Raw genomic sequence first — 15,308 nt, 5'->3', positions numbered from 1 at the left:
ACTTGTCATCCACTCAACTAAAGCTTTCCTGGCAGAGGAATTGTGTTCCAATTTCTTGTGGGTACTTAAGTGTCTTGAAAGATTATCACTAAGCCTTTGTTCTCTCTTGGTGTATCTTTAGGTTGTGGGTAGTGTGTTATGTTGAAAGACAAACCTTATTGTTTTATTACCACTGGTCCAGATTTCTCTTTATGAATATTTTGAAGATAAATACAATTCTTAACTCAAGTAACTATTTAGCACCTTCCTAAAGAGATTTGTGTTATTACAAAACATGTTACGATCGCACTGTAAACAGTGTATCTAAAAAAACAGATGGCATCCTTGAATGCGCAAGACGACCAGGAAAGCGACTGAGTAAAGAATTAATGTAATTAGTCTTGTGAATAAGCTTTAGAAGGCAAATCCCCTTTAACCTCTGTGATAAAACATATGTTGTGTCAAAGCTTTGGATTATTAGTCATACAAAACAGTCCTTACATCTGCTCTGGCATAGAGTAAAAGTAATTTAGTTAATTGGCATATGTACCATGCCACAATCCTAACAGTAAAGCTACTTTCATAGGTTTCCGTTTTTGACAACAGAATTATGTTCCCTGACAGTTTCAGCATGCAGCAAAATGCAGTGGTAAGTGAGCCAATTTCAAAAGTCCACAGGTATAAACATCCTGATAGAAGTGTTACTTAACTGAAAAGAGGTATAAACTCAACCCCCTCTCTGCTCCATTACAAAGTAATGCTATTTTATTTTGCAAGGATCATTTAAAAATCTGTTCCTCATGTCCGCTTTGTTTCACAGGATTCTGTCATCTTATTGTGCTGCATATGCAGTTTTCTATTGTTCTGTAAAATAGAGAAAAGGGTTTGGTGTCCATTATGGATTTAAAGCCATGGGAAAGGCTGGATTGCTGTTAGGGAGCCTCTGTATGCATGCAAACGAATGATGCCATTGGGCTATTCTCCCCCCCCTCCATATTTTCATTGATTGATGTGGTTTGAATGTTTTTATGTTAAATGTTTTTATATTGTGGAATGATATTTTAAATTGTAAGTTGCTTGGAGCACTCTGGTGGAGAGTGACTGAGAAATAAAGTGAAGTTTTCAGTAGGAAGTATCCACTAGGGTAGTGGTTCTCAACCTGGTGTCCCCAGATGTTTTTGGCCTACAACTCCCAGAAATCCCATCCAGTTTATCAGCTGTTAGGATTTCTGGGAGTTGAAGGCCAAAAACATCTGGGGACCCCAGGTTGAGAACCACTGCATTAGGGTCATTCCATGCCAGGTGGTCTAAACCTTCCCACCATCATTGTCAAAGGTCAGATGCCAACTGAGAGCCAAAATATAGTTTATTAAAGTAATAGTCCAAAAATAGTTTAGTAAATTAACAGAGACTTGAAACACTTAATCTTCAGTGTTATTTGGCAGTCAAAGCAGGAAAAACGCCAAAAGCATTAATTGGCATATAATCCGGATTAACCAGAGATATAATCCGGATTTAACATAGAATACTTGAACTCAGCCCAAAAGCTCAAAACAGGCTCAAAATGGCAAAACAAACAAAGGCAAACAGTTATGAAGCCCCAAAAACTTTCCCAAAACCCAGAAGTACAACAGCGATTCCAAACTGAAACAAGAACCCAAACCGGGCTAAAAAGCTTTTTGCTGTGAGCGGCAAAAACAAGCGAAACTGGAAGACGCTGAAGAGTTAGCGGCAAACCGCTGCAGAGACAAATGCCGAGCCAGGAATTAAAGGAGCAGAACACTAACGTAGTCAAGTCGGTCCGAAGTCGGGATAAGGAGAATGCGTCAGGGTCGGAAACAAAGCCAGTAGTCAGCAACAGTAGACAGCCACAAAGACAGGAACAACGCCAAGCCGAGTTTGGGAGCGAAGAGGAAAGCCGAGTTGAGTTCCAGTCCAAGGTCCAAGAGGTGAAGTCGTCACAAGAAGGTCCACGTCATGGAATGGCACAAAGAGCCAAGACAATGGAGGCGAACAGCAGCTAATGCAAAATAGTAATAACAGTGCAGTCCAGGAAAACCCACACAATTCCAGCCCTCCGTTGCAGAATAACCCGGATCAAACTTACATCTGTTGCAAAGTCCCAAACTAGTCTTCAGAATCACGTACAGGAAACCCAATGGCACCCAGCAACACCTTGCCACATGCAAAGCATAGTGACCCAACATCCCCAATTTATTTAGGTTTCATTGGGCGTCCAAACCTCTAATGCCCTTGGATCAGGTGTCCCAAACTCCTCATCAGAATCTGAGCTCCAAACAGCCAATGCCCTTGGATCAGGCATCCCAAACTCATCAGAGTCAAGATCATCCTGCCCACACCCAATTCTATCCACACCTGTGGAACTACCCTCATTCCTCCAGGCAGACCATGTGGGATCTGCTTCTGAAGATACCCAAGTCTCTCCAGCATTTACAGCATCCATGGACCCAGATTCCTCCCCAAGATCCTCTGGAGCCCGTGCCCAATCTATGCCAACTTCCTCCATCACCACTGGTTCCTCAGTATTCATTTCCAGCTCAAGATCCCCTCCCAAGTCCCCACATGAATCTTCCTCAGAAGACTCCTCATCAATCTCCCTGATTCTCTTCCTGTATAAATCTGCCAGCGAGCCCTCCTCGTGAGGGTTCTTCCTTCCTCTCCTGATCCGTCCATTATTACTCACAGCCTCAGAAGACTCATTCACAACAATCATGTCTCCAATTTTGTTCAAATTTTAGCTGTAGTGCCAGTCAGGTGTTAAACCAAGTTTATCAAAATTTGAGGTCTCTAACTGCAATAGTTGCTGATCTAGACTCCCTTTTCTGAAGGGTAGTCAGTCAGGGTGTGCATGACATTTACGAAAATGCAATTTTGGGGATCAATAAAATTGAAACTAAATGTATAAGAATGGCTAGTAAATTGAAATCCTGTACAGTTTTTTTTCCTTCTGATTCAGATGAAATTAATTTTAACATTATGGATGCAAAATCCAGTTAAACAAGTTGACTCAAAGTGTGCATCAAAATGTGTTGCGACAAATTTTGACCAATATTCAGACTGCAACAATTTCCATGCAAACGAAGATACGGACTTGAAATTTTGACCAAACATTATGCTTGTGCTGGACATAATACTGCCAAATTTGCAACTACCCAGCATCCTGCAGGATCTCTTCAAATTTGGCACTTTTGACACAAATCGTAAAATCTATCAAAGTTTAAAGCCAATTATTTAAAAAGCATCTACCTGAATAAGCTTGCGAACAGTATCATCCTAAAGAAAAAACTTTATCTACAAGACAAATATGTTTTGTTTTGCAATGAGACCATTAAGTATCCATTTACTCAGGTCAAAGTATGTTATATATCACACTAGCTGTGCCCTGCCGCACGTTGCTGTGGCCAATTGGAATTGCACTGAATAGCCTTTGTGCTTGTAAGCCTGGGCGGTTTCTATATAGGGGCCTCCTTGCTTGGGCTAGTGGAATGGGACGGAGTGGCCTGATGGCTTACAAACCTGAGGGCTATCCATCTAGGATATATCCTGGTTGGCCTGGTTGAACAGGAGTGAATAGTCTTGGTGCTTTGAAGCCTGGCCGCTTTCTACCTTGTGGAATTGTTGGTTGGGCAGGTCGAATAGTAATGAATAGTCTGAGTGGAGGAAGTATGAATGTTGCAATTAGTTACCTTGATTAGCATTGAATGGCCTTGCAGGTTCGAGGCCTGGCTGTTTCCTGGTTGAGGGAATTCTTTGTTGGGAGGTGTTAGTTGGGTCTGATTGTTTCATATCTGGAATTCCCCTGTCTGGAATTTTCCTGTCTTGTGAGTGTTGATTTGTATTTATTGTCCTGGTTTTAGAGATTATATTGTTCTGTTTTCTTATTAGAGCACAGTAATTCTTACATATGATATACAGTAATGTTATGTAGTAATTTCTGTATTTTCGAATTTTGCATGAAAACATTGCCACATTTAGTAGAAAAACATTGAGTACTAAAAGGGAGACTGCCTTAGGTAATAGAGAACCTTGGATAAGTGATGCTTGATTTGGAGGCCAAGTGTGAATCTTGATTAGCACTGAATGGCCTCACAGCTTCAGTGCCTGGCTGCTTGTTGTCTGTGATGGTTTTTATTATTGTTGTTGTGGTTGTTATTGTTATTATGAGAATTGAGGGGTAAATTGAGGGAAAGAGGAGTAGAAAATGTAAGTAATTGAGGGAGAAGTCTTCCTCCCTCCCGTTCCTCCTCCTCCTGCCCCCCCCCCCCGGTACCTCCGTACCTCTGTTTCATGGGACGGTGTGGGCCAGGCCCCTCCCTTCCTTCCTCCTCAGTCTGTTTCCCTCACAACAATGAGGAGGAGGAGGAGGAGGAGGAGGAGCATGCTGACACCTTCTTCTCGGTGCCGGGGCAGAGGAGGCGGAGGAGGCCCCGAAGGAGGGTGGCCGGGGAGGAGTTCTGGCCGCCGGGCCTTCTCCTCACCGCCTCCCCTGGCCCTCCTCTTGGCCAGGCTTTGCTGGAGGGTAGCAGAGGGGGGCTCCGTGCAGGCCTCGCCGCTGTGCGGGAGCAACCATTGAAGGGAGGGGTTGGGGAGTATGTTGGGCGCGCGCCTTTTTGTGTATGGCACATGTGCTCTTTATATTTGCTGGTTTTGGGGGTTTTGCGGGTCCCAGTTCCATTTTGGGGGTTCGGTTGTGTTGTATGAACCTTGAGGCAAGGCTTTTGCGTTGTGTTGTCAAGTTTGGTGGTTCTGGGGCGTATAGTTGTGTTGTTGTAGTCATGGCACAAATAACTTTACCTTTTTATATATATAGATTGAAACCAGCAGCATCCCCATCGCCATAGGGGCCGTGCCTGATAGCCATGCAGTAACTATCAGGACCATGATGATGCATAAAATATAATGCATTTACTCACAAAATATAACATGAAAGTGAAAGGTACCTGTTTGTCATAACATGTGTTCAGTTCTCTGTCTTGCAGAGATAGGTGCTTTGTTTCGTGATTGATCATTACGGGGTAGATATGGGCTTAATTTGTAATAATGATTATAATAATGATTGTTCTGAGAAAAGCCTGTTTCAGAGGGAAAGAGGTGCTAATAACAGAGGACATACATTTCCCCCTAACATCTAGTGGGAAAGTAATATAGGATCGGCAGCCCCATACTGAGATTACCTGTGCACTCGAAACATTTTGACAAATTTTATTGCCATCACTACCATGAAGAATTTTATCTTGGAGTATCAGGTCTGAATAAGTGAAATGAGAGCCATTGTTATAGTAACTAACATTGCCATTTGATTAACACTGGAGAAATGTTTTAAATAATGCATTTACAAAATACTTTGTTTTGAGAGTACAGTATTTCTAAACTCTGAGAATTTTTTTTGCTTATTTTCAGATCTTATTAAAAAACTGGCACAGCAATCATTTGGAAGTAAGCCAGGTGATTACCAAAAGGTATCTTTTCCTTTATTTTTACCTATGGTATTGGCAAATGTGCAGTTGCATATCTATATATGTATGCAGATTTTAATTTTAAACTGATAACTGAGCTATCATTGATGCATTTTCTTTTTGAATCTCAGGAATGAAAAGTTTCCAGAGGACTCAGTGTTTGCATAGCGATGATGTCCTTGTCTTCTGTATTGAGTCTTTGATGTTGGTTCCAATGTGTTAATGACTCATTCCATTCCATTCCCAACCCCAAAAACTCTCTTCACACCTTACCTTTCATATTTTGAGATAGATTATTGAAGCAACATTTTCCACATAGAAGAAGCAAGAGAGTGTGTTTACATAGGTCAGATGGGCTTCATTGACTTCAGTTGGTTCTTCTTGAGTAGATAAGAAATATTAGATAAATGTCATTGAGATAAATCTTGGCTATTACTTTCTCTCCCTCTCCCATCATCAGTGACCATGAGGGTCTGCTAGGTGTGCTCTGGAGTGTACAATTTAGGTTATGAAATCTGTAGTCTTAAAAGATGGATTAAAAATGAAAAGAAATAATAGGTGTGATAAGTTACAGTAAATCTCAAATGTAGGATGTGTGCCTGCATTCTCTTGTATGACAGATTGAGAAAGTACTCCAGGATAAGGGAATTCTTAAAGACACTAGTGTAATTTACTGAAAAGGATAGTTGATTAGGTTTATTGATAATCTTGTGACTGGCTTAATGATGTCTGGATTAAGCCAGTCCTTTTGAAATCTGTACAAAGATATGAGTTTTTCAGGCTGTATGGCCATGTTCCAGTAGAATTATTTTCTGATGTTTTGCCTGTATCTGTGGCTGGCATCTTCAGAGGTTCTGCTGCCAGTGAGGCAAGTGGAATCTACATGGAACACTTCAAGAAACAAGTCCTGGAAACAGCACCAAAAACCCCACTATATGGTTTAAATATGTGGGTGACACTTTCACCATTTGGAGCCACAGAGGAGAACACAATATGTTCCTGAACCACATCAACAACATGCACCCAAACATCCTATTTACCATGGAAAAAGAAAACAAAGGAAAACTACCATTTCTAGATGTCCTAGTCATCCACAAATCAAATCAACAATTGGGCCACACAGATTACAGGAAACCTATGCACACTGACAGATACCTACATAAAACTCCAGCCATCACCCAAGTCAAAAAAGAAGCACAATTAAAACTCTGGTAGTCCATGCAAACAGGATGTGTGAATCCCACCTCCTCCAAGATGAATTGAACCACATAAACTGGGCTCTATAGGCTAATGGGTATTCTACGACAGACATCAGAAGAGCTGCAAGATCAAGAACAAGCCACGAGAGTAAAAACAAATACTCATTTATAGGAAAAGTGTTTTTACCATATATCAAGGGAACCACTGACTGCACAGAGAAGCTGATGAAGAAACATAACCTACAATCTGCAGACCCTTAAAGGAAATTCAGAAAAATGCTACATTCAGCAAAGGACAAGAGGGATTCCCATAGAATCATAGAATAGTAGAGTTGGAAGAGACCTCATGGACCATCCAGTCCAATGCACTGCCAAGAAGCAGAAAATCGCGTTCAAAGCACCCCCGACAGATGGCCATCCAGCCTCTGCTTAAAAGCCTCCAAAGAAGGAGCCTCCACCACAGTCCGGGGGACAGAGTTCCACTGCCGAACAGCTCTCACAGTGAGGAAGTTCTTCCTGATGTTCAGGTGGAATCTCCTTTCCTGTAGTTTGAAGCCATTGTTCCTAGTCTGCAGGGCAGCAGAAAACAAGCTTGCTCCCTCCTCCCTATGACATCACTTCATGTATTTGTATATGGCTATCATGTCGCCTCTCAGCCTTCTCTTCTGCAGGCTAAACATGCCCAGTTCTTTAAGCCGCTCCTCATAGGGCTTGTTCTCCAGACCTTCGATCATTTTAGTTGCCCTCCTCTGGACGCTTTCCAGCTTGTCAATATCTCCTTTCAATTGAGGTGCCCAGAATCGGACACAGTATTCCAGGTGTGGCCTGACCAAGGCAGAATAGAGGGGGAGCAGGACTTCCCTGGATCTAGATGCTATACCCCTATTTATGCAGGTCAGAATCCCATTGGCTTTTTTAGCAGCCGCATCACATTGTAGGCTCATTTTTAACTTGTTGTCCACGAGGATTCCAAGGTCTTTTTCACATGTACTGCTGTTGAGCCAGGCATCCCCCATTCTGTATCTTTGCATTCCATTTTTTCTGCTGAAGTGAAGTATCTTGCATTTGTCCCTATTGAACTTCATTTTGTTATTTTCAGCCACCTCTCTAGTCTGTCAAGATCATTTTGAATTCTGCTCCTTTCTTCTGGAGTGTTAGCTATCCCTCCCAATTTGGTGTCATCTGCAAACTTGATGATCGTGCCTTCTTACCCTTCATCTAAGTCGTTAATAAAGATGTTAAACAAAACCGGGCCCAGGACAGAACCCTGCAGCACTCCACTCGTGACTTCTTTCCAAGATGAAGAAGATGCATTTGTGAGCACCCTTTGGGTTTGTTCGCTTAGCCAATTACAGATCCACCTAACCGTAGTTTTGTCTAGCCCACATTTTACTAGTTTGTTTACCGGAAGGTCGTGGGGGATTTTGTCGAAGGCCTTACTGAAATCCAGGTACGCTACATCCACAGCATTCCCTGTATCTAACCAACTCGTAACTCTATCGAAAAAAGAGATCAGATTAGTCTGGCATGACTTGTTTTTGGTAAATCCGTGTTGACTATTAGCAATGACCGCATTTGTTTCTAAGTGTTTGCAGACCACTTCCTTAACGATCTTTTCTAGAATCTTGCCTGGTATCGGCGTGAGGCTGACCGGACGGTAATTGTTTGGGTCGTTCTTTTTTCCCTTCTTGAAGACTGGGACCACATTCGCCCTCCTCCAATCTGCTGGGACTTCTCCCGTTCTCCAAGAACTCTCGAAGATAGTTGCCAGTGGTTCTGAAATAACTTCCACTAGTTCCTTCAATACTCTTGGATGTAGCTGATCTGGTCCTGGAGACTTGAATTCGTTTAGAGAGGCCAGGTGTTCCTGGACAACTTGTTTCCCTATTTGGGGTTGGATTTCCCCCAATCCTTCATCCATTCCATGTTGCTGAGGTTGAAGATGGCTTTCTTTTTGTGAGAAGACCGAGGCAAAGAAGGCATTAAGTAGTTCTGCCTTTTCCCTGTCCCTTGTCACCATCACCCCATCTTCTCCTCCCAGAGATCCTATTGCCTCCTTGTTCTTCCTTTTTCTACCAACGTAAGCAAAAAAGCCTTTTTTGTTGTTTTTTATGTCCCTGGCAAGCCTGAGCTCATTTTGCGCGTTAGCCTTGCGACCCTCTTCCCTACAGGAGTTGGCTGTATGTTTGAATTCTTCTTTGGTGATTTCTCCCTTTTTCCACTCCTTGTGTGTGTCTCTTTTGAGTCTTAGCCCGGTTAGAAGTTCTTTGGACATCCATTCTGGCTTCTTTGCACTTGTCTTATTTTTTTTTCTTTGTTGGCACTGTTTGCATTTGCGCCTTGAGTATTTCACTTTTGAAAAACTCCCATTCATCCTTGACTCCCTTGTCTTTTAGTATTGGCGTCCATGGAATGCCGCTCAGTAATTTCTTCATTTTTTGGAAGTCAGCTCTCTTAAAGTCCAAAATGCGTGTTTGTCTTGTTTTAGTTTCAGCCTTCCTTTGTATCGCAAACTGCAGGAGCACATGGTCACTTGCCCCTAAGGATCTAACCACTTCGACTGTATTGATCAGGTCTTCCACATTTGTTAAGATTAGATCAAGAGTAGCTGATCCCCTTGTTGCCTCTTCTACCTTCTGGACCATAAAATTGTCTGCAAGGCAAGTGAAGAATTTCTCTAACCACTACTGCTGCTGCTCAGTCGTTTAATCGTCTCCGACTCTTCGTGACCTCATGGACCAGTCCACGCCAGAGCTCCCTGTCGGCCGTCACCGCCCCCAGTTCCTTCAAGGTCAACCGAGTCACTTCAAGGATACCGTCCATCCATCTTGCCCTTGGTCGACCTCTCTTCCTTTTTCCTTCCATTTTCCCCAGCATCGTTAAGTAAACGTCTTCTGATTTCCTGGCTGCAGTCTGTATCTGCAGTGATCTTCGCGCCTAGAAATATAAAGTCTGTCACTGCCTCCACGTTTTCTCCCTCTATTTGCCAGTTATCAATAGGTGTAGTTGCCATGATCTTGGTTTTCTTGACATTTAACTGCAACCCAGCTTTTGCACTTTCTTCTTTCACCTTGGTGATAAGGCTCCTCAGCTCCTCCTCGCTTTCAGCCATCAGAGTGGTATCATCTGCATACCTAAGGTTGTTAATGTTTCTTCCAGAAGTTTTAACTCCGGCCTTGGATTCATCAAGCCCCGCATGTCGCATGATGTGTTCTGCGTGCAAGTAGAATAGGGAGGGTGAAAGTATGCAGCCCTGCCGCACTCCTTTCCTAATCTTGAACCAGTCTGTTGTTCTGTGATCTGTTCTTACTGTGGCTACTTGGTCTTTATACAGATTTCTCAGGAAACAGACAAGGTGACTTGGTATCCCCATCCTACCAAGAACATGCCATAGTTTATTATGATCCACACAGTCGAAGGCTCAATAAAGCAGAAGTAGATGTTTTTCTGAAACTCCCTGGCTTCCTCCATTATCCAGCGGATATTGGCAATTTGGTCTCTGGATCCTTTGCCCGATTCTGAACCCAGCTTGGACTTCTGGCAACTCTCCATGTATTGCTGGAGTCTGCCTTGCAGGATCTTGAGCATTACCTTACTGGCATGGGAAATAAGTGCCACTTTATGGAAGTTTGAGCATTCTTTAGCGTTTCCCTTTTTTGGTACGGGGATATACATTGATTTTTTCCAATCTGATGGCCAATCTTGTGTTTTCCATATTTACTGGCATATGGCATGCATCACCCTGACAGCATCACCTTCCAAGATTTTAAACAGCTCAGCGGGGATCCGGTCATCTTCTGCTGCCTTGTTGTTAGCAATGCTTCTTAAGGCCCATTCAACCTCACTCCTCAGGATGACTGGTTCTAATTCACTCATCACACCATCAAAGCTATCCTCTATATCATTATCCTTCCTATACAGATCTTCTGTATATTCTCGCCACCTATTCTTGATCTCTTCAACTTCTGTTAGGTCCCTGCCATCTTTGTTTTTGATTATGCCCATTTTTGCCTGAAATTTGCCTCCAATGTTTCTGATTTTCTGGAAGAGATCTCTTGTCCTTCCTATCCTATTGTCTTCTTACACTTCCATGCATTGCTTGTTCAAAAATAGTTCCTTGTCTCTCCTGGCTAACCTCTGGAATTGTGCATTTAATTGGGCGTATCTCCCCCTATCGCTGTTTCCTTTCACCTTCCTTCTTTCTTGGGCTACTTCCAGTGTCTCAACAGACAACCATCTTGCCTTCTTGGTTTTCTTTTCTTTGGGACGTACTTTGTTGCTGCCTCCTGAACAATGTTGTGGACTTCTGTCCATAGTTCTTCTGGGACTCTATTTATTAAATCTAGTCCCTGAAATCTATTCTTCACCTCCACTGCATATTCACCCTAACCACTACACGAGTATACTTTATACTGTGCAGCTGTGGACAAGTCTACATAGGGACCACCAAACACAGTGCTCAGACCCACATCAAAGAACATGAAAGGCACTGCAGACTAATTCAACCAGAGAAGTCAGCCATAGCAGAGCATGTGATAAACCAACCTAGACACAAAATATTATTTTGAGAACACAGAGATTTTCAACCACTCTGACAACCATGAAGTCAGATTACACAGAGAAGCCATTGAAGCCTACATGGATACTTTCAACAGAACTTAGGAAACCAGGAAAATGAACAAAATCTGGTTATCATTATTAAAAAAACACCAGAATCAAGGCAATAAAAAATGAACACCACTCAGAAACAGGGGAACTCCAAATAATAAACAATAAAGGGCCAGCTAACACCTCCCAAACAAAGGCAACAAAGGGCAGGCCACCTCTATGCACATACACACTGTGATTGGCTTTGCAAACTTCATGGCTACTCAAATGTTTATTCAAGCTTACTATTTACAACATTCACATTTCCTTTCAACAGAGAAGGGTTCTTTCTCCCACCCTAGATATTCCACAGATATTTATACACTCCACTTGCCTCACTGCCAACAGAACCTCTGAAGGTGCCAGCCACAGATACAGGCAAAACGTCAGGAGATAATGCTACTGGCCCAAAAAAATCACAGCAGCCAAATGATTACAGCCATGAAAGCCTTTGACAATATATGTACAAAGAAACTCCCATCATTGGAGTTCCATCATAGCAAAACTATTCAATTCGGAATTGCATCCAGATGACTGCCAAGGAAGATATTTTATTTCAATATATCATTGCTTTTCAGCTTTCAGCATTGCAGGCTAAATTCAATTCAAGTTTTGGTGTGGGTTTTTTGTTTGTTTTGAAAATGAAAAACATAGGTATTTTTTTTAAAAAAATGGTCCTTGGAAAACTCTGCCTGGACTGTTCAAGATTAGTGTATAGGTGGGGAAAGTATTTATTAAAGTCAGTACTATAAATCCCAGTGCATACTTCTTCACTAGTTCTAGCTGTCAGTGCAGGGGAAAGCTGTTCATTTGCATCTTTTAAAGATGGGAAGGCAATGTCACTGGAGCTAAAGGTGGCCTCCAGTACTCTTTTTGTGATCCTGTGATTATCTTTGCAACCCCCGTCCCCAAGAGCACCTTTTTTCTGGCAAAAAGGAGGCTGAATCTTACCCCCTGAAAATCTCAAGGGGTAGCATTTAATCTTCAAAATCTGTTGCCAAAAACATGGGGCTGTTTCATTATTTCGCACCCTGTTTTTAAAATTTACAGTTTGGGTGTTTTTTCCCCTTACTTTTGTGGCAATTTTCACAGTCTGTATTGTTTTCAGAGGAGCAGAATTTATTTTTTTTCCTGTAGACATTGCCCAGCCCTTTTTAAGAAGCAACCTGTCTAAACACGACTATAGATGTTATCATTTTTTCCTTGCTGACTATTTGGGAAATCTGAATAACTTTTGAGCTATGTCTCCCTGCTTTGTAGAAGAGATGGCATTAAACTTCTCCTGGACTGGGCATAGATATGGAAACTGCTGGGACTGATAGAAACCTGCCTTAGCTAAGAGGCAACTTTCTAAAAATCTTGATATATTTTTTTCTTGACTTGAGACATAATCCAGTTAGGGAGAGGCATAAGTGAGGTGGTGGCAGTATTGTCCTCAATGCCAGGGATCTGAAATACAGATCCCAGGAGGCCTTAGAACATGAGTTGCACTCTGATGTAGGTGCTATCAAGAATGTGAGGAAGCCAGGAGGAAAGGAAAAGGTATATGTTCCTTTTCCCTGTGTAACATGCCATCTTGACAGGGAAGAGGGAGATATGTTTTGGAACTGACAAGAACTGATAGAAATGGCTGGCATAGTTAGGCATGGAGATTTTGATGAGTTGTTAGGGCAGATCAGAAGAAACTATCTGAGTTCTCATTGTTGAAAAAAAAACTTAGATATTGTCCAAGTTACTCTGCCCTTTAATTTTATTTCATTAAAAAAGATATGGAGTGGGGAGACAGAATAAATGTTCCCCTATATAGCAGTAATATTTCACTCATGTAAAAGACTTGTGCATTTTTAAAGTCATATGCTCAAATTAGCAAGTTGTTATTTAAAATTAATAATGTAAATATGAGCCTAACGACAGTTAGTGCCGTATAGAAAAGGAGCTATGAATTGGTTAAAGTATTGCCTCTGTCATGAACTCACTGTTTGGTCTCCTCAAACAAGACAGTCAATAATGTTATAGTTTAGAGCAGGTATGGGCAAACTTTGGCCCTCCAAGTGTTTTGGATTTCAACTCCCCCATCTCTTAACTCATAACTCAGATATGGTTGTACAGGACTATGCCCTTCTTCTCTTGAGCTGGTCATTGACCATAATAAAGTGAACTTGACCTGACGGCTCCCCCAGCTGTTGGGAATTGTGGGATTTTAAGTTCAAAACATCTGAAGGGCTGAAGTTTGTCCATGCATGGTTTGGAGCAGTGGTTCTCAGTCTGGAGTCCCCAGATGTTTTTGGCCTACAACTCTCAGAAATCTCAGACAGTTTACCAGCTGTTAGGATTTCTGGGAGCTGAAGACCAAAAACATCTAGGGACCCCAGTTTGAGAACCACTGGTTTAGAGGGTTGTAAGACTTACAAATAGGTATTCCGAAAATTCTTGGACATCTGGTCTTTGGTAAATTATTTTTCACAGGCTAAAACACTTTACAAATCTCTGAAGCACAGTAAATGGAAACACTTATAAAACATTCACGTTCCATGAACTTAACATCTTAATGCCTTTAAAGTATTTAACTTATTTTAAAACATACCAATATTGTTTTTGCCCTTCCCTTTCATTACATGTTGCTTTATGTTTCCTCTATTTTTAATTCATCTTAATTCGTGTGAGAAGAAATAAAGGAGGAATAATAAGTCTTGAGGCACCTTAAAACAGGAAGGGAAAGCTGGGATTTTGGGGCTTCGGCTAGCTATGCTCACTTTTTCATGATGCTACTTTGTTGTAGTTTGCCTACTATTGTATATGCTTCCCCCTTCCCCTGCCCTGCTAGTTCTAGAAGATTATAATGCCTTTCCTAGGGTTGATTTAAAGTCACTAACTAAAACTAGTATTTATTGATTCAGCCTTTTTTAATCTGTCAATTGCTGGAAAGCAGACCCTGAGAACATCTTTGTTACTGATTCAGCCTCAGGATGAAATCGATTCTACAAATACCTGCCTTAAAGATTGACAAGTTTTATTTGGCATTCAATTTTATGGCTGTAATTTTAACTAGCTGCTGCATAAATGCACATGCCAAATGAAATACTTCCATCTTTGGTGTGTTTTCTAATATAGTTGTTATCCTGGACATTTCTGCAGTTTGGAGATGAGATTTGCTTGCTGAGGTGTCAAAAAGCAACTAGAAACCTTTATTTATGGTCATGATTCTGAAGCAAACAAGGACCTCCTGAGACTTGTGTCATAGCGATGCTTCCTTGAAATTCTAGATGAGTAATCTCCAAAGAACAAGCTAGTTGCACAAGACAAAGCTAATAATACAGTAGGGAGAGAAATTTTCTCCCTTCCCCTTCAGGATTTTTAAGCATAAGAACTGCAATCGGGATGTTTGAATCAATTTCAAAATATATTCATATGTAGTGTAAATGTTTACCACTTCCAAAAATCTGTTCTAATCTTCCCCAATCAGGTATACTCTGAATATTTTGGATAATTTCTGCCACCATCACCAGACAGCATAAGGCTACAGCTATGTTCTGGATTATAAATGCCAAACTATGTGTTGAGAGCAGGGCTTCAATGACCTTCTTTCCCCCACACACTCCTTCTCTTTCTTTCTTAACATTGCTTTGAAATAGTTTGGGCCCTTCAATATCATGTAAAATACAAAGGGCACTACTCTGTGTAAAAGTTATCCAGCTGTATTGTCCTTTCTCCATCTACTACTTCCAACTAAATTTTGTATATATTTCCAAACCCTCTCCTATTGGGCATCCTATGCCCTTCCTCCAAGGGTTCCATGCTCCTTTTCTTTCAGCCAGTTGGCAACTCCTTAAGCAAATTTCATGATTTGCATCTGCCAGCATCTCCCTTTTTCATGGGGAGTTTTTTTTTTGAGGGGGGGGGAGAAATACTGTGTTTACTCAAGTATAATGCACCATTGAATGTAATGCACACCTCAGTTTTGAAGGTGAACAAGGATTTGTTGTGGAGTGCACCCAAATTTGGAACC

At 41.6% G+C, this 15,308-nt stretch overlaps 1 protein-coding gene across 6 annotated transcripts in view; it reads left to right on the top strand.

Annotated features, from left to right (window-relative positions):
• Nucleotides 1–15,308, top strand: part of prom1 (prominin 1) — a 133,749-nt gene that overhangs the window by 51,628 nt on the left and 66,813 nt on the right. For all 6 annotated transcript variants that reach the window (XM_062982185.1, XM_062982184.1, XM_016993315.2 and 3 more), the window contains exon 3: nucleotides 5,401–5,459. In XM_062982185.1, the coding sequence (XP_062838255.1) occupies nucleotides 5,401–5,459 (59 nt within the window). The remainder of the gene's footprint in view (nucleotides 1–5,400; nucleotides 5,460–15,308) is intronic.

This window comes from Anolis carolinensis, chromosome 5 (genome assembly GCF_035594765.1).
Source record: "Anolis carolinensis isolate JA03-04 chromosome 5, rAnoCar3.1.pri, whole genome shotgun sequence".
Taxonomy (NCBI): Eukaryota; Metazoa; Chordata; class Lepidosauria; order Squamata; family Dactyloidae; genus Anolis; species Anolis carolinensis.
This window is presented reverse-complemented; position numbering and strand designations above follow the sequence as displayed.